This window comes from Besnoitia besnoiti, assembly GCF_002563875.1.
Source record: "Besnoitia besnoiti strain Bb-Ger1 chromosome Unknown contig00007, whole genome shotgun sequence".
Taxonomy (NCBI): domain Eukaryota; phylum Apicomplexa; class Conoidasida; order Eucoccidiorida; family Sarcocystidae; genus Besnoitia; species Besnoitia besnoiti.
In genome coordinates this window covers 314986-332319 of record NW_021703915.1, presented here as the reverse complement: position 1 = coordinate 332319, position 17334 = coordinate 314986, and the positions used below count along the sequence as shown (strand labels likewise).

The 17334-nt window shown below is 62.0% G+C and overlaps 3 protein-coding genes across 3 annotated transcripts; 1 reads left to right on the top strand and 2 right to left on the bottom strand.

Annotated features, from left to right (window-relative positions):
- Nucleotides 1-180: 180 nt before the first annotated feature.
- Nucleotides 181-2291, bottom strand: BESB_070750 (uncharacterized protein; the record flags this gene model as incomplete). The annotated part of the gene is made up of 2 exons (XM_029365448.1): nucleotides 181-756; nucleotides 915-2291. The coding sequence occupies 2 exons, from the start codon at nucleotides 2289-2291 to the stop codon at nucleotides 181-183; spliced, it is 1953 nt and encodes a 650-aa protein (XP_029217932.1).
- A 3883-nt stretch (nucleotides 2292-6174) lies between these two features.
- Nucleotides 6175-8592, bottom strand: BESB_070740 (uncharacterized protein; the record flags this gene model as incomplete). Its single annotated transcript, XM_029365447.1, has 2 exons — nucleotides 6175-7160; nucleotides 7551-8592. The coding sequence occupies 2 exons, from the start codon at nucleotides 8590-8592 to the stop codon at nucleotides 6175-6177; spliced, it is 2028 nt and encodes a 675-aa protein (XP_029217931.1).
- Nucleotides 8593-10061: 1469 nt separating this feature from the next.
- BESB_070730 (ubiquitin carboxyl-terminal hydrolase) lies at nucleotides 10062-16705 on the top strand (the record flags this gene model as incomplete). The annotated part of the gene is made up of 8 exons (XM_029365446.1): nucleotides 10062-10421; nucleotides 10790-11339; nucleotides 11541-12217; nucleotides 12866-13123; nucleotides 13384-14153; nucleotides 14695-15499; nucleotides 15963-16022; nucleotides 16565-16705. The coding sequence occupies 8 exons, from the start codon at nucleotides 10062-10064 to the stop codon at nucleotides 16703-16705; spliced, it is 3621 nt and encodes a 1206-aa protein (XP_029217930.1).
- Nucleotides 16706-17334: the final 629 nt, after the last annotated feature.

The window sequence follows — 17334 nt, the reverse complement described above, 5'->3', positions numbered from 1 at the left end:
ACGCATATGTGTACGTGCGTATACTTATCCCTGTGTATGTGTGCGTGCATGCGTAGGTGGTAGGTAGAGTTAGGTTGGGATGAATAGTCGCTTGGTTTCTATACATTCCCGCAGAAGCCGAGTCGGGTCCTCCCTCGCATCCCCTCTGGTTTCACATCCTAGTTCCTTTGCTTGGGTTGTTCACAGACCCGCGAGTTCGCACTCTCGGTTGAACTCGAGAATCGGATCTGTTTCGTCTGCAAACTCCTCAGCGATCTCCTCGCCGTTCTCTGGCGCTTCTCCCGCCTTCGCCTCACTCATCGCGCCCTCTTCGGCCGCGTCCCTGCCCCCTGTCTGCCGCGCTGCGGCGGCCCTCTCCGCCTCGCCTGCCGCAGGCTCCGCGGGCGACATGCCGCGCACGCTGCACGAGTCATATCGGTGCAGCTGTTTCCTCCAGTCCTGGTATTCCCTCTGGAACTGGGCTTTACTGCAGCGCTGCTTCGGATCGGGCGTCGCGGGGTCCCCGTCTCCGCGTTCGTCCTTCGGAACGGCGCGGATGAAGTTGCGGTATCCCTGCGTCGCCTTGCCGATCGCAATGTCCTTCATGCGCGCGGACTCACGCCTCGCCCATTCGTCCTCGTCGTCTTCGGCCTCGCCTCCAGCCTTCGCGTTCGGGTGCGGCAGCAGAGAGAGCCCGAGGGTCGCCGGCGTGACCGCCGCGCCGCCCGCCGAGGACGCCAGCGTAGGGATGAACATGTGCGACACGAAGCCCGGAATCTGAAGAAAAGGCGTCGGAATGGTGCCAACGTTCGGCACAAGCAGATTCGCGCCAGCAGTCGGGCGCGTGGAGCCCGCCCCTCCGTTCCCGGAGGCGCGTCGCGACCCGCCGACACTGCGGCGGCCGCCCGAGCCGCCCCCCGAGCTCCCCCGCCCACGGCTGTGGACGCGCTGCCCCGCTTGCTGCTCAACCCTGAAAAGGCCCTCTCTGAGCCTTTGAAGGGCGCGACCGCCTCGCTGCGCATGTCTCTGTCGTCGTCCGGCTGTCCATCTCCGCCGGCGCCGCGCGCGTGAGTCTGGGAAGGATGCAGAGAGCGTTTCTTTTTGGAGGGAGGCTGCTGCGCGTGAGCCATCCCTCCACTCGGCGCCCCTTCCTCAGAGCCCGCAGCCTTCGCCTCCTCGTCTGCCTCCTCGTCGAGGTCGCGGCGCCCCAACAGAGTCACACTCGAGCCGCGGCAGCCGCCGCCGGAAGTCCGCCGATTGCGTTTGGCGGGCGTCAGCGCCGGCGCGCGCGCGGCGGCGGGCTCGCGCGGGCCGAAGCGCCGACTGACCTGTCGCCAGCTGGAGACTTCGGCGTCTTCGGAGCTGGCTGGCGCTCTCGCGTGAGTCGCCGCAGCCTTGGAGCCGTGGACCCCGCGAGTCCCGTCGCCCACAGCTGCGCCGCCGGCCGCCGCAGAAGGGGTCGTCGGGCGGGCCTTGCCGCCTGCAGTTTTGCTGCCAACACCTGCTGCGGCGAGGGCAGAAGAAGCGACAGCGGGGAGGTGCCTGTCACTCGTTCGTTTCGACGCAGCGCCAGACGCGGAGCGGTCGCCGAGGCTGGTCGCCGCCGCGGCGGACGCAGCGGAGGCACCGCCCCGCACACCCTCGCCCGCGGCGGCGTCGTGCGCGTGAGAGGACGAGGAGGAGGAGCCGAGGAGACCTTTGAACCCGGGCGTCGTCGAAGCGCCCGGCGCACAACCCGCCGCTCCTGCTGCGCCCTTCTTGCCCGCCTCCGTCCAATGCGGCAGGCAGGCCGCCTCGCAGTCTCCGGACGACGCGGCGGCGCAGGGGACGTCGAGGACTGCGTCAGGGCCGCCCAGGATGGCGGCATTCCTGAAGTGCAGGTTGAGGCCTGCGCTGCTGTTCTCGAACTCGGCGGCGCAGGAGGAAGGATTCAGGTATGAGTGATCGGCCGCCTCGTTCTGAAGCAACAGGGCCGCAGCGGCCGCAGAGGAGGCGACGCTCATGCCGCCGCCCGCGCACTTCGGGGTACTAGGCAACGCCGACAGTGACTGCGTGTCGCTGCTGAGGTCCGCCCAGCGGACGCCTCCGAGGAAAGTCATCTTGTCGCAGGGGAGAGCGCCGACGAGAAGCTTCCTGGGCGTCGAGGGGCTCAGCCTGGAGCGCACGCACAGATAGGACAGCCAAAAGACTAAAACACGCGAGACGCGCAACGCATACGCGTCAACTGCTGCGAGCTCCAGAACCTCCTGAGGGGACAGCCGCGCGCCCTCCGCGACAGCACAATGACAGCGAAGACGGACACGCTCACTCATGATGCCGCAAACTCTAAATCCATGCAGGCCGGAAAACACGCCGCCCACACGAATAACCGCACAACCAGGACGGTAAGGCGCCTCGTGCGTCCGCGATGTGCAGGCATGCGTGGGAGGGAATCCACTGGTGGGGATGAGGGACGCCGCGCGTCACGTGCTTACAATGGACTCCCTCAATCGCAAGACCCCCGAGGGCAGGCGAAAATCACGCACACGCGACGAAGACATGATGAGGCTCTCGTCGGACAGCGATGGCGGACTCGCCATACGGGGGGGAGAAACTGACACAAAGTCAGACACACCTCCTACGCGAGTGCGCAGCTGTTCAAACACGCGAGACACACGTTCATCCTCCGCAGACAGTCTGCCGCCACACACTCGTTCAGTTGAAGAAGCGTATCGCAGTGACCTAGAATGCATCTCAAGAACACTCAGCACAGCGGCGATCCTAGCAGATGTGCCGTCAAACCCGGACAACACTCGCGGAGAGGCAACCACTTTCTCCCTGCGCGCTGGAGGGCAGGTACGTAGTGTCCAGGGGGGCATGTAGCCGACATTCCATCCGTGGAAGATCGCACCGCACAGCCTCCCCTCCACTGTCTTTTGGAAGGCACATATGCTTTGCGTGTTTTTGCAGCCGACGGCTAAACAGGTAGCTAAATACAGCGCCCGCATATAAACATGTCTGTCTGGTTCGGCTGGGAGACTCACTTGTTTGTCAGGGTGAAGAATGGAATGGAAATGCCGATCAGAGTGGACAAAAGACACTGCTCCGCAAAGTGTGACGCGATGCGCGGAGAGCTGCTTTGACGAGAAAAAGACGCCACAGATGCGGTCGCCACTTGCGCTTTGGAACCAGTGGTACTGCGGCGCCGTTGTTGGGCAGAAAACGTTATCTGAAAGGAACCGCCCGCAGAGCAGCGCGGCGCCGATTCAGACACGGAGTCGCGAGAAAATACAACCCAGTCGAGCTGCAGGCAGGAGGCTGAGCCAATATGTCGACATTTCACGGAGACAACAAAGACAGAAAGACGAGAGCCACACACAGGAGCCGTGTTAATCCCTCGAGAAGGCAGGCGCCAGCTGTCGGTTTAAAACGGGAAACCTCCCCCCTTTTTGTCCGCGAAGTCGCTCTTCTTCGGGCGACGACGCTACACGACTACGGCGGCAGACGCCCACCGTCGTTCCAAACACGATGATCACGCTAGTTCATCCGTACCAGGTTGCAGGCCGCTGTTTGCGAAGGCGGTGGTGGTACGTTTGCGTCAAACACTGTGGCGGATAAGAATCGAATGAGACATTTCTACAGAGCCAGTTGAGAACATCGAAGCTGTCTAGCCGAAAGAAAACAAAAGAAAAGGAATTAACGCGCCGCCAGCGAGAGCTCTTGGAACGAGACGGGAACCACACCGAAGACAGACCGGCACCCCGACCCCCCTACTGGGAACAGCAGCAGCAGGGTTTGTATGCAAAGGACGCGTGCTGTTTGGTCACACGCTTCGGGGCGGCGCACGCTGCTGTCGTCTGACTGTGTCGAAAAAGAGCGATAAAACCCGCTGTGATGAACTCGCGCAAAAGAGTCGGCACGAGACAACGCACGGGAGGTTGCGACAAGCGACAGGTGAACAGAATCGGGTGCTACGACAGGTTGAAGGCCACAAAAGATTCAACAAGAACTGAGAACTTGACCAACCGGTCTTGTGCGCCTCTCCCAGTCAGGGAGCGCGGCTGAACCACGAAGGCTACTACTGTTCGCGGCAAGTCTCGCGCGAGCGCTCTGGGGGTTCGTCGCACATTCGCGCGAGGAGAGCACAAACCCCACCCCGGCGGCAAGACGCAGCAAGCAGATCATGCCGACAGCAGCGAAAACAAATCAAACCGCTGCGGTTACTCGCCGCGCCGCTGAAACCCTCACGCCGGGAAACGCAACCCTCGCCGCGCGTTTGCAGAAGGAGGAAGGGCGCAGTTCGTTGACGTCGCCTTCGCATTTTGCAAGACGCGACTCGCCGCCACCCGTGCCCTGGAACGTGTGCATGCTGGCACTCGGCGGTGCACGCCAGACAGCAGTAGGCGTCGTGCAAGGAGGCATGTGAAATTCGACGCGGGCAAACGAGGCTTCAGCGGCCGGCAGAAAGCCACGCTGCAACGCCCCAGGCGCGGACGCCATCTGCATCGTCCGCTCTACAGCAGCAAACAGCAAACGCTTGCAGGCAGACGCTTGCACGACAGCCTCTCATCGTCCACGCCAGGAGGCCACGGCCCGGACACTGGAACACGAGGATGGGAGGGGGGAGGGAGAGGGGCGACCTGCAAAATGGAATCACACTGTTTTCTTTGTGATCATGGCGTACCGAAGCGTGAAGGACAGCCCGGGCCAGAATGTCTGCTACTTAGGAAGGTGGAAATGCGGCGCGTCTGACTTCCTAGCCCATTGCAAAACGCTTGCCCGGGTGGCGGCTACCGCAGATGCAGAGGGGGGAGTGCCACCGCGCACTCTCTCCCTGTCCTAAACATTTTCTCCACACCTCACAGAGGGTTAGACGCTATTTTTGTGCGAGGAATTCACTAGAAACTGGAATCAAACAGCCAGTTGAAGGCGACCGCAGAATCAGAAGCCCGCACACTCTCGATAATCCTGTACGCAGTTGTCACGGCGCGGCCCTGTACTCCATGCCACTTTGTACGGAAGCTGCAAGTCGAGTTTTTAACCTACGTACATAGTCGAGAACGTAGTTCCACACAAGACGGGTAATCGTCTTTGTGAGTCACACCTCAGCCCCCTGTGCGGATCGGCATTCCAGCCTTTGCCCTGAGGAGGAGGCAGTCCACGAAGCGTTATGGCACTGCAGTATGTAGCGTTTAACGGACTACAAGCGAGTCTGTACCGTAACTACCCCCTGGCGATCCGGAACTAATCGTGTGAGCTGTGGAGGTCACTCGAGAAAGACAAAGGTCTTTGTACGCGGGCGGTGCGGCGTTTGCTGGCGAGCGAAAAACTCTGCGACGCACGTCTGCGCCTCCAGCGTGTCGGACCAATCCAGACGGCAACGTCCAAAGCGCACCGCTCTCTCAGCCTCACCACCCACAGCTCAGGCACCTCAGCCGGCTGCCAGCTTCAGATGATGTATCATGCTCTCTCACGGCTGAGTACGGGTTGAGGCTACGGGCGCCGATGGATTGAAAACAGGCAGCGGCCGCGATGAAGGCCTGCACTCCGAGGTATCCCTCCCGTGACCAACGGTATGGTACCAGTTTTTTCAGTGAGTGGAAAGGTCACCATGGAGTCAGTGACGGCCGCGGAGTTCTACGTGCGACGCCTGATTTTTTGCGAAAGTGATATTTTCCCGCTAGACCGCGCTGTTGGAGCGCGGCTCGCGCGCGTCCGCCAAACAACGGAAGGCAAAGTGAAAATGGTGAGCACTTCGGGAAGACAGCTCATACGAGAGGGCGTGCCACGTCTGCAAACTCACAAAAACCATTGTCATCGAACTCGATTGCGACACGCTCGCCCGGAAACAACTAAACAACTCATCCGGCGTCAGCTCGTCTCTAGACGTCACCTCGTCGGCTCTCTGCCCCCCCTCCTCATCCATAGCTTCCTTGCCCTATCCCAACACCGTCCACGCTTGTCTTAATTGCATCTGCACTCGGGTGCGCACGGTGTTTTCACTCGCTAAAGCACTACGGACGCACAGAGGCATCGCCTCTTGAGTATCTCGCCGTCCCTCTGCGGGCCTGCGATACCGCGCTCCGCTCCTGTCTGTTTCCTCCCTTCTGACTGTCCGCCGACCTCTCCCGCGCAGGCCCCTTTCTTCGGCTTCATGGTCTCCAATTCCTCGAATGAGTACTGCCCGTCCTCTCGCCCCCTTTTCGGTTTGAGTCTCTAGTCTTCTTCATCTGAGAAGTCCAGGAGACTAGCAAGCTTCATCGCCATTGCTTCAGCGCGCGCCCTCCGTTCGGCCCTCGAGAGATATTCACTCTCCACGCGAGCTGCCCGCATCTGTTGGATTAGGCGGTCGAGTCCCTCCAGAGACCCCAGACTCGCACTTTCTGTCTCATTCGAGCACTTTTTCGCCTTCGGCTGCTTCCCCTCCGCGGTCGGCGTTGCCGCTTCGCCGGCACTCTCCGCGTTTTCTCCGTCGCTTCGTCGCGCCTCTTCCGCACCGCCCGCCGTCTGTCCGCCGTCTGACTCGGACGCTGCGGCCTCACTCTGCGGCGAGGCGAAGGCAGCGCGCGAAGACGCAGCTGCGCATGCTGCACCCGTGGCTGCAGCGGAGGCGGTCCGCGAGGGGGCCATTCTGAACGCAGAGAAGCCCGAGGACGCCTCCCGCGGCTTCTGTTCCTCCATCTTGGGAGGCGCGCGCCGCTTCAGACCGGGCCATAAGTGGCAATGCAAGGCGTCGACGAGCCGCGCGGCTGCGTCGTGCGTGCCCAGCAGCTTTGGGGGAGCTCCTGACGCGGACAAAGACGCGAGAGAAGACGGCGCAGCCTCCGCCGCGGAGGGGCCTGTCGCCGCAGACGCCGCGCAGCCAGGGAGAGGAAGCGAGAGGTGCTCAAAGAGACAGTTGCCTTCGAAAAAAAGAATTTCAGACGGGTCCTCCTCCTCGCCTGTCATCGTCGCGCCGTACGAAGCGCCTCTCCCCCCTGACGGCCGCGCAGCGCGAGACGTTCTCTGCGCCCGTTCCGCGGAACTCTCGAGAGACACCAACAGCTTTACAGGCACTTTCGAAAGCCACTGCCCGGACTCGTCTTCTTCTGCGTCCTGGGCTCCACCTTCGTCGTCGGCCTCCTCGTCTGACTCATCTCCGCGGAGCGCCGTGTAGCCTGCCGCCAGAGCTGGGTGCTCGCCCTCCTTCTCCTCTGCGTTCTCTGAGGGAGCGAAGAGCAACGCGAGACAAAAAATCTCAACGAGCGACCGCGAAAGACTGCACGAATTTATCTACCTATCTGTCTGTCTATCCATATCTGTCTACCTATATCTCTCTATCTCCCTACCTTTGCCTACGTATCTGCCTACCCATCTCTCCATCTGCATCTATCTATCTATTTATCTGCATGTAGCTATATACATATACATAAACCATCGATTTGTGTGCGTCGCCCCGTCCAACACAAGAGCTGGCACACACCAGCGCCCTCCACATACAGCGTCCCCCCCCCCCCCAACGCTCCTGTAGTCGCCCTCGCCGCAGCCGTGTATGCCTGCTGCTCCACGCAACTGTGGGTGCACGACCGCGCTGCTCGCGTGGCCTGCCTCACCTGGAGTCTCCTCAGAGCGCTTTGGCTGCCTTGTGAGGCGGTACGGAGGGCGCCGGAGGCAGGCGGGCAGCGGGAGGGAGTCGTCAGCTTCGTCTCCTTGATCAAATCTCGCGCGCGCAGAGAGTGCGGAGTGCACGACCGGCGCAGCCGCGCTAACCCTCCCCTCCTCCAACGCCTTCCGCTCGCAGCCGCCGGCGAGCCGCGTGGCCCCGCTCGGCGTGCAGAGGACGATGAGCGCCTCGGGCGGCGCCGGGAGGTTCAGGCGAGGAAAGACGCGCGGAGACTCAGAGAACGCCGCGGCGCGCTCACAACGCAGCGAGGCGGAGGAAGGGGAAGCCGCCGAGGGGGTGGGCGGCGTCGCAGGCGTCGCGGTCGCTGCCGCGGAGGGCGCGCTGGGGGGCGAGGGCGACGGCGCCGCGAGGTCAGGCGAGGCGCGCTCAACAGCCTGCGGGAGGGAGAGCGGGGCCTGCGCTGCGTATGCCACGCACTGGCAAGCTACGCGCACCGGCGCGTCGTAGTACTTCGTGTGCAGAATGACGCCTGCGGGCGGAGACAAAAGGGGAGGACAAGCGCGAGAGGCCGCACCCACAGGTGCCTGGGCGCGTTCCAACACAGGCGTGCCGAGCTTTTCGAGAAGCTCGCGCAGGAAACGCGATGCAGGCGAGAGGTGGAACGACTGCATGAGCCTCTGCGGGTCCTCCTCGCCTCGACTGTCACGAGGCTCTTCACGCTCCACGCTTTCGCAGGCTTCACCTCCGCATGCGGCCTCGGGGGAGACGGCTGGCGCCGTCCCGGAGTCTGCGCGCCAGAGCTCCTCACAGAGGACGAGGAGAAGAAGCAAAGGCGCATTTTCCTCCAGATCTGCTTCTCCCCCTGCCGCGCTTCTCGCTGTTGCCGAACCAGAAGAATTCAAAGAGATCGATGGCGGAGGAGTCGGCGTCGCCACAGGGCGAGAGGCCGCCGGATTCGCGTCCTCTGGTTTGGGCACGGGCGACGCCTGTGAGGCGCTGCAGGCGCCAGGGGGCGAAGCCCCGAACTCCATGCCGTGTTTTTAGAAGGAAAATGCAGTGAAAGGGCCGGAGAAAGGCAGGCTTCGACAGAATGCGGCAGCAGAGACACCCGCGTGTCTTGCAGATGCGGCGTGTGACGAAGTTCGGGGGCAGAAGGATTTTTGTTCTGGGGGCGGAGCACGCCGATGCCGAGATGTTTTCGCAAACAGAGATACAAGAGCGAATGGAGAGCGAGAGAGGAGACAACAGGGGAGAGGCGCTGCGGCAGACTTGAAGGAAAAGCGCGCGAGACGGCCATGAAAACAGCACAGAGGCGCGCAGGTGCGTGTCTCTCTGGCGGGAGTTTGCCCTTGCTGCAGTGTTGGGGTCATGGGCAGAGAAAAAAAGGCGACTCTCGGCAGGACAGAGAAAAATAAGCTGCCTGGGATGGCGAAACTGCGAGGAGAAACGGAGGAATCGCAAACTACCCGGAAGGGAAAAGAAAGTGCGCGCAGGCATGCGACAAGCTGGCGGGCAGACGCGCTGTCTCCGCAGGCCTCGTTTCTCCGCTGAACACACCGTCCAGGTTTCCGAGAGTTTCAACTAAAAGACATGGGGAAGACTAAAACTCCTGAGCAAGAGACGTTGTTCGTTTTCGTGAGGACAGCTCCCAGGCTTTATGGCATGTCCTTTTGTCGCAGGCGGTGAGGGGGTTCACGCAACCTCCTGAAGAAGAGACAGCGACGCTGTAGTGCGTTTTTTCGAGGCAAACTCGAGAGCATTTCCTTCTTTGTTTGCCTCTCCGCCCTCCTCCACATTTCTCTTCTCTCTTCCCGCCTTGTTTTGTCTCGTCCCTCCGCTTTCCTGTAATCTTTTCGAGTCGCGTCCTGCTCACTCAGGACGGGCTCGTCCTTCCGGCGGTCAGCTGCCGCTACAGTCTCCGTTATCGCAGCTGCCTCCGTGTGCCTCGCGCTGCTCTCTCAGTTTTCCTCGCTGCTCGCTCTCCGCGGCTCCCTTTTCCTGTTTTCCTCTCGCTTCCGCGGGCTCTTGCTCGTCCCCATTTAGTCTTCAGAGGGGTCTCAAGGCGCGTGAAGGGCGACGCCGCGCGTGTCTCTACCCGCGCGGCCGCGCCTCAGCCTTCGTTCTCTGTTTGAGTGTCTTCGCATCTTCTTCTTTGCCTTCCACGCGTGTCTATCGCTTCCTCTTCGCTGACCCCAGCCAGCGGAGAAGGACGTTGGTGCACGCCTTTTCTGCGAGCTGCGCAACGACCTGCGTGACTGGCGGCCTCACTCTCGCTTGGTGGCTCCGCGGTTTCCTCCGCCTCTGCCTGTCTCTCTTCCTGCGGTATCGCGTGAACCCGACTCGCAGGGATGCCTAGTTTCATGCGTCTGGCTGTCGAGCTCCCTGCATCTAGGTCGCTCACTGCGTGCTCAGAGTCTGCCGAAACGCGCTCACGAATGGTACGAGAAGGTAGGCGATTCCTTTTTTAGGCGTCGCGCCCTTTGACGCTCGCGGCGACAAGATGCGCGGAGATCCCGATGAACAATTCATCGTCCTCGGCTCTGCGACTGCGCAGGGCGTCTTCCTGCCTTGGGACGGCCGGCAGACGCAGGCCTCGAACGGCGAGCGCGCGTCTTCTCTTGCTGTCAAGTCTGCGTCTGTTGGCCGCGAGGCGACGGTTCTGGCGCGGATCTGGAGCCGCGTGGAGAGGCGCAGCCCCTCGAGGCGAGACCCGGCAGACGGTGCGGCGGATACCGCGCAGGAGGCAACCGGTGAAGAGTGGAAACCCGAAGCGGGCGAACACCGGCTGATTCTTCTCCGAGGAAAGCTAAAAGGCGCCTCGCTCGTCTCCGTGGTGCCCAGTCGCGAACTCCATCTCAAGGTGAGCAGGAGAGCGTGGTCCGACGCAGCCGCAGGCCTCTCCAGTCTCCTTTGCTTGCTTTTCTCTCGACTTCGCTTTCGTTTCCTGGCTGGATTTCTTCACCATAGCCGGTGCCGACTAGAGAGAGGAAAAAACCGTGCTGACTTGCTCTGCAGCTTGTGGAAGGTCGATTTTTTTCGGGTAGACGACTTCTGATAGAGGCCTCCTCCGGCGTCTCCGCAGCTCGGGAGCACGGCGGCGCTCGCTGCATTCGCCCGTCGTCTGCTTTCTGTGTAGTCGCGGCGTCTCTGCGCTGCCTCCGCATTCTTTCGCTCGCTTCAAAGCTCTCGTTTTCGCGTGTGTTTCTTTCCCGTGCGCGTGTGCCTCAGGACTTTTGGCAGGATCTGCGCTGTGCGCGTTTCCTGTCCTTCATGGGGCCTGAGACCGCTGTGCTCTCCAGCGCGCGCCTAAAGCTCCAGGTTCAGTGCGCGTCTCGTGAGGCGAAGGAGAAGCTCCTTTCCTTCACCCGCTCGCCGCCAGTCTTCGCCGAGCCTCCCTCTTCCTCTGCGTCTCTCTCTGCGTCTTCCTCTGCGTCTTCTGTGCCTTCTTCCTCTGTCTCTGCGCGCGCCGTTTCCGTCTGGGCGCCTGCGCCCGCGAGCTGCGAGAAGGCGGGTTTCGCGCGAGGAGGGGCGGAGGGAGGAGGAGGCAAATGCAGAGAGGTCCGTGGACTCGAAGACTCGCGGCCGAAGGATACAGAAGGCAGGATGAGACTGCGCCGCCTCTCGCCGAATGGACGCTTCATCGACGAAGGAGCTTCAGGCGAGTGCTTTTCCAGCTATGCGTGCCGAGTGAACTCGAGCGTCCTCCCTCTGTTTAATGATCACTTGTTTTTGGCTTTATTCTTCAAAATGAAAATCCACAAGCGATGCCTAGCAACCGGTGTGGGACTTTATTTTCATGGACGAAGCCTCGGAAGTCACACGAGCCTGGCACACGAGCCTGGCACGCCTGAACTCGCCTCTCCCCGCGCGAGAAAGATTCGTTTTCCTTGTCTTTCGGGTTGCCGGCCTTTGGTATGTCCCCCCCCCTTCGTCGCCCCTCAGCTGTTCTGTGTGGCGTGTGTCTCTCGGCTGCCTTCAGCGGTGAAGCGCTGCGCGGTCGCCGCCCGTCGCGCGCTCCGCGTCTCCGTCAGCGGCTCTTCCTCTCCTTCCGCCCTGGCTGCGGGCGCGCCGTCGCCGTCTTTTTCCTCCTCGTCTGCATGCGCCTCCTCCGCGGTCTCTCCCTCGCGCGCGAGCTCGCCCGGCGCCGCCTCTCCGTTGGAATGCGCGGGCGTCGCAATGAAGGAGATTCCGCAGCGATCGGGCTGGCCTCAGGAGCCCGATGGAGGCGTCGTCACGATTGACAGCGAGGAAGACGAGGCGGCGGAGGCGGCGCGGGTCGCTCCTTTAAAGCCGACCTTCGAGAGCGGCAGCGACGACGTGGCGAGCGCGCGCCGATCGCCCGCGGATGCGGCGTCCTCTTCGCAGGCGTGTGCCTCATCTTCTCATGTGGCGCTTGCCTCCACGGGGCCATCCAGCGCAGCGTCGCCTTGTGTGTTGTCTTCTGCGCCATCTTCTGCGTCTCGCGCTGCCCTCGCGCCGCCGCGCCGGCTGTCGTCTCTTCCCTTCTTTTCGCGTCCCGACTTGGGCGCGCGGCGCCCGCGCGAGAGCTTCCGCGGCGGTTTGAAGAACCTGGGCAACACTTGCTACATGAATGCCGTCCTCAGGCTCCTCTTTGCTGCTCAAGACTACTCGCTGTCGCTCTTCTTCTTCACCCAGGTGAGGCGCGAGCGTCTCTCAGGCCGAGGGACACAAGCCGCCTGCGTGCATGCATCGAAGGAGGAAGGGATGCGCTGGTGGAGGGAATTTAGGGCCGAGTATATCGACGACGGGTTGACTCCCCGTTCAGATCTCAAGGTCTTTGTTTCCTGGATGCAAGTTCTCTTGTGCTTTTCGTGACCGTCGTGTTAAGTGTATCAAGGATAGTGGTCTTCAGCGTATCTTTGAAAATGGGATTTTTATATATTCAAGACGAATACTGTAAGGTTTGGGGTTCCGGGCAGAGGGGCGAGGCCTGGCTCGTGCGCCTCGCCGGTTCACACGAGGCTGCATGCTGTGTGTGGGGGTTTTTGCGCGGCGCTGCGATGGAGCCTGACCGCAATTCGTAGGAACGTGCATGTGAGCGATTGAATGCAAGCAGACAATGCGCATCGGTAGGACTCTGCGTGGATCCGGTAGGCGCGAGGCGGACGCAGCGTCGTTCCATACATCCCTACGCCGCTTCTTGTCGAGAGAGATGCGAAGGGGGCTCCGCCGCCGCAGTCTCCCGTTGTGTGTCGGCGCGTGCGAGCGCGTAGCTTTCTCGGCGGCGTGTCTCGGTGCTGGCATGCGTGGATGTCTGCCTTGTCTCTCCTCACGCGGTTTCAGCTCTTCGGCCGTCCGCGGACGGAGGCACTTCCAGGGTTTTCACTCGCGGGCGTCTCCCCCGAGGCGGGACGGGCGCTCGTTACGCAGTTCTTCCCTCGGGGGCCGCCGCTGCTGCCCGGCTGCAAGCTCTTCAACGCGTACCTGGCGCTCGCCTTTCGCCTGATGTTCCTCCGCGACGCGCAGGACTCGCTCAGCCCGGGGTACCTGAAGGCCTGCATCGATGCCGCTCTGCCGCTCTTCACGGGCAATCAGCAGCAGGTAGGCGACCGCAGCTGCCGCGAGGAGGCAGCAAGGATGCGGCCGAGTTGGCTGCATGGATTCCCTCTCGAGGAATGTGTGTCTGCTGTTTTTCTTGAGCTGCATGGTGATCCTGCGTGCGTCTTCCGGTGTCGGTGGAGGTGTGTGTGTGTGTGTGGAGAATGGGGAGGGGGGAGGAGGGGCCCGGCGATGAGAGAGGGAGGGCTGAGGTGAGTTGTATTGCATCCGAAAACGTGGCGAGCTTTCCTTTTTCTTTTCAGGATGCGCACGAGTTTCTGTGCATGCTGCTGGAGGCCCTCGAGGCAGAGGCCGCGTCGCACCTCGCGGCAAAGCGGCAGAGTCTCGCACGGCTTCGGCTGCAAGGCGCTGCGACTCGGAGCGGCGCGTCTTCATCCGCGCCGACCAACGAAGCAGCCAGTCTCCAGGCAGCGTCGCTCTCGTCGTTTCGAGTCTGTGCGCGCGAAGGCGACGACGCGCGGCAAGCGGAGGGAGAATCTGCGAGAGAGGACTATGCAGGCAACGAGGGGGGCGGTGGAGGAGAGGAATCCGAACAGCAGATGGACTGGGCGCCCAGAGACCCCTGTCTTCTTGGGCGGAGAAGAATCGGAGGGCAAGTCTCTGCCGAGAAAGAGAGCCCCGAGAACGCAAGCATTGAGGCGCGTCCATCGCTGCGAGGAGTCAGCGAAGCCGCGCGCGCGAGCGAAGAAAACGACGCATTTACGTGCGCCTCTCCCGCAGAGAGGAGGAGCGAGTGCGAAGGCGGGCTGCCTCCTCAAGCAGAACGCGAGGCAGCGAAGACACACGACTCGCAGACACGCGCAGAAGGCAGGGCCGCTCGAGAGGCTGAAGAGGGGGAGGGAGACTCGAAGGCCGACAGCGCAGGGAGAGAGGAAAAAGCGGAAAAAGCGGAGGAAGGAGACGTCGGGCCTTCCACCTACTTGATGGCTGAAAACCTCCCGCGTACCCCGATCTCGGAGTACCTGGAAATGACGCTGAAGCAGGTTCTGCAGTGCACGTCCTGCCTCCACAGGTGCGACGCGGTTCCGGCCGACCCAGCGACGATGAAGCAATTGAGGCGTCTGTTTTCCGTTTCTCGGTGCTCCGTCCATGTTTCGCCTTTCAGAGGTGATCGTGTTCGATGACAACGGAGTCGTCACGCGGCATGCAGGGGCCGATATAGTCCGAGGACTGAACTCCCAGTACCATCTCACCTTCTCGCGTCATGTGGACGAGTGTCTTCGCGAGCGGCCTTCGCCCTCTGGCGCGGGCTGCGCAGTCCCGTCCGCCGGTGTCTGCGTGCGCTTCGCGTCTTGTTCTGTTGGGCTCAGGCGCAGATGCGAGGTCGCACTTCGGCGTGCAGTCTCTCCGCTGGCGGTGGGGGGAGCGTTCACTCCGCCTGTTGGGCGTCGCTCGTGCTTGTCTCTTTTCTTTCTTTCTCTCTTCTCTCTCATTCCATTCTTTTCGCCGCGTATTTGCTGTGTCTCTGTTGGTGTCTCTTGCGCCGTCGGCGTTGCGTGCTTCGCTCTCCCTCTGTCTCAGACGACGCGCGTGCTTTTCTTCCTCGTATTCAGGCGCACGTGCTTCGAGATACAGCGGTGTCTGTCGCTGGGCATCACGCTCCCTCCGCCCCGCCAGGCGACGCAGAGCGGAGCCTCTGCGGCTCGTCGTCCTGCAGGGGCTCCTCGCTCGGCTGCGGCGTCTTGGCTGATGCTCCCGGTCCCGTCGCTGGGGGACTTGCTTCGCGCCTTCTTTTCCTCCGCGACGCTGGAGTACAGATGCGAGTGGGCGGGCTGTCAGGGAACGCATGTGCAGAAGATCTACCGAGTTGCGCAGTTGCCGCCGGTGCTCATCCTCCACGTAAAGCGCTTCATGACGCGCCTTCAGCTGCGCGCCTACAAGGAGGCCTTGCGCGACGCCTTGCTGCGCGACCACAGCGACCCCCGCCCGCAAGACGCGCGCGAGACGAAAGAGTCGCCGGCCGGGGGCGGCGGCAGAGGGCTGCGTGACGCGCAGGACGCGCTGCTACTCGAGAAGGCCAAACTCAAAGTGCGGGTGCCGCTCAAGCTCACGCTGCGTCACTTTCTCGCGCGAAAGAAAACCGCGCGGGCGACGACGCCTGGCGCCGAAGACGAGGAGGCGGCGCGACAGCCAGCAGAGGCGAGGGAGAACGCAGACGGAGCTCGGCGAGACCCGACCGGGCGCGGGGAGGAGGAGAGCGCGCCTGCGGCCGCGAGGCGGAAGTCTGAACAGGCGGAGGGCACCAGAGAGTCTGGGCGCGAAGCGAGATCCAACGACGATGCCCTGTACCGCCTCAAGGCCTTCGTCACGCATCGCGGAGATTCGCCCGACAGCGGGCATTACGTCTGCTACTCCAAAGTAAGGCAACTGCCGCAAGCCATTCCGAGCAGACCAACTGTAGTGCGGCTCACACCCGCCACTGTTGGGCCCCTCGCTACAAGAGGGGGGGGGGTGGCGACTTGGCAGTCCATTGAAGAAGCTGTTGTGGCGCGTGAAGCCGGACCTCTCCCGACAGCGGCCGAGAGAGGGCGGAGTCGGGAGCTGCGTGTCTCGGAGCTGTACTTCTTTCAGAACTTGCTCAGGAGCCCTACTCCCGGCTTCCGCTTCGCACGCGCCCGACCAGACACGCCTGCGTTGCGTTGCCGTCTCTTTGCAGGGCGCTAGCAAGGCGGGGAGCGCTGCGTGGTGAGGCCTCTGCGTGCGCACATCCGTGTGCCGGGGGGTGTGGCGCTTTAGACTTTTGAAGGTTGAGGCCTCCACGTGAGAGTGACCTGAACGCGGTGGCTGTCTCTTGTGTTTTCTTCCGCGTGCGTCTCTGCAGGACTGGGCCGCGGGCGACAGCGGCTGCTGGACGTGCTGGAATGACGCAGAGTCAATTCAGGTAGGTCAGGAAAAAAAACAGATTCCTTCTCAGCGCCACTGGATCTCCTCTCGAGATGCGGACAGACGAGGCGGAGCAAGAGTGGGGACAGAGATGCGCGGGAGCCGCTCGAGCCCCGAGAGCACACGGAGCCTTGAGAAGCGACGCGAGGGAAGGAGCACAGAGATGCAACCCGTAGAGACATGTCACGTAACGACAGACGCGCACATAGGCGCCCTGATACAAAGGGATATATGTGCGGCGGGCGGACGTGTGTGGCGCCTAGAGGGAAATTCTGCAGGCGATTGCGAAGAGGCAGCGAATCGCTAGGCGCAGGGGCACTCATCCCCGCCTCCCCCCCGAGCGCAGGCAGCCGGGTGTAGGAGCACCGACGCTCAACTTCGTGTCGCTGGCGGAGGAGACAGAGACGAGCTGTCCGTCGTGTGTGGGGGGATGGGTAGGTAGGTGGGTGAGGGAGTTGAATCCCGTGGCAAACGCAGCTAGGCGGGCTGCGAAAGATGAACGCGGGCCGCGGTGACTTTGCCGTGTCTGTCTGACTTTAGCTTGGCGCGGACATGCCCCCAGAAGTTCACACAGAAGGTTACCTCTTGCTGTATGAAAGGGCGACCTCGTCTGTGTCACCGAGCGGATACGTCGCGTGGAAGGAGCAGGTCGAGGCCCTGCGAAGTCGAGAGAGAAAGTGAAGGAAAGATGGAATAGGCGCACTTTTTCTCTGCTTTCGAGCTGCCAACTTGCGTGCACTTGTCTGTTCTACCGCCTACAGGCACGTGGTGTGTCATTTCTTGGCTCAACGCGCCGCTCACGTGAAGACTCCAAAAACAGATAGGTATATATAGATATATACAGATATATATGTATGGGTCGTGACTTCAGCGAGATGAGGATTTGGCGTGAAGGATTTTTCGGTGCCCGATGAACCGCGGAGAAGGCACGCTTCGCACAAAGCGGGGGGCCCATCTGCGCCGGTGCATGTTTAGGGACAGACACATGTACATATATATGATTTATGGCGTACGGAGTGCCCATTGCAGATGTGAATCTCTGTTGAGCATGAGGATGTCGTGGAAACAACAGAACGTGGGAAACTTTTGAACCTCGCGCGCACCTGCGTGTGCATATAGTCAAAGAGTCAGGCACTGAGAGACGCACGCAGAGTCTCAGTCCCGGTGAAGAGGCTGTGGCTTGTAGCCGGAAAGGGCTAGTGTGCTGAAGAGCGACAGAGCAGCGAGCGGTATTTGGTCTAATTCATCAGAGGGAAGGGCAACTGGCGAGCAGCTCACCTCGCAGTGGCGGGGGAGCACGTCGGTGCGAC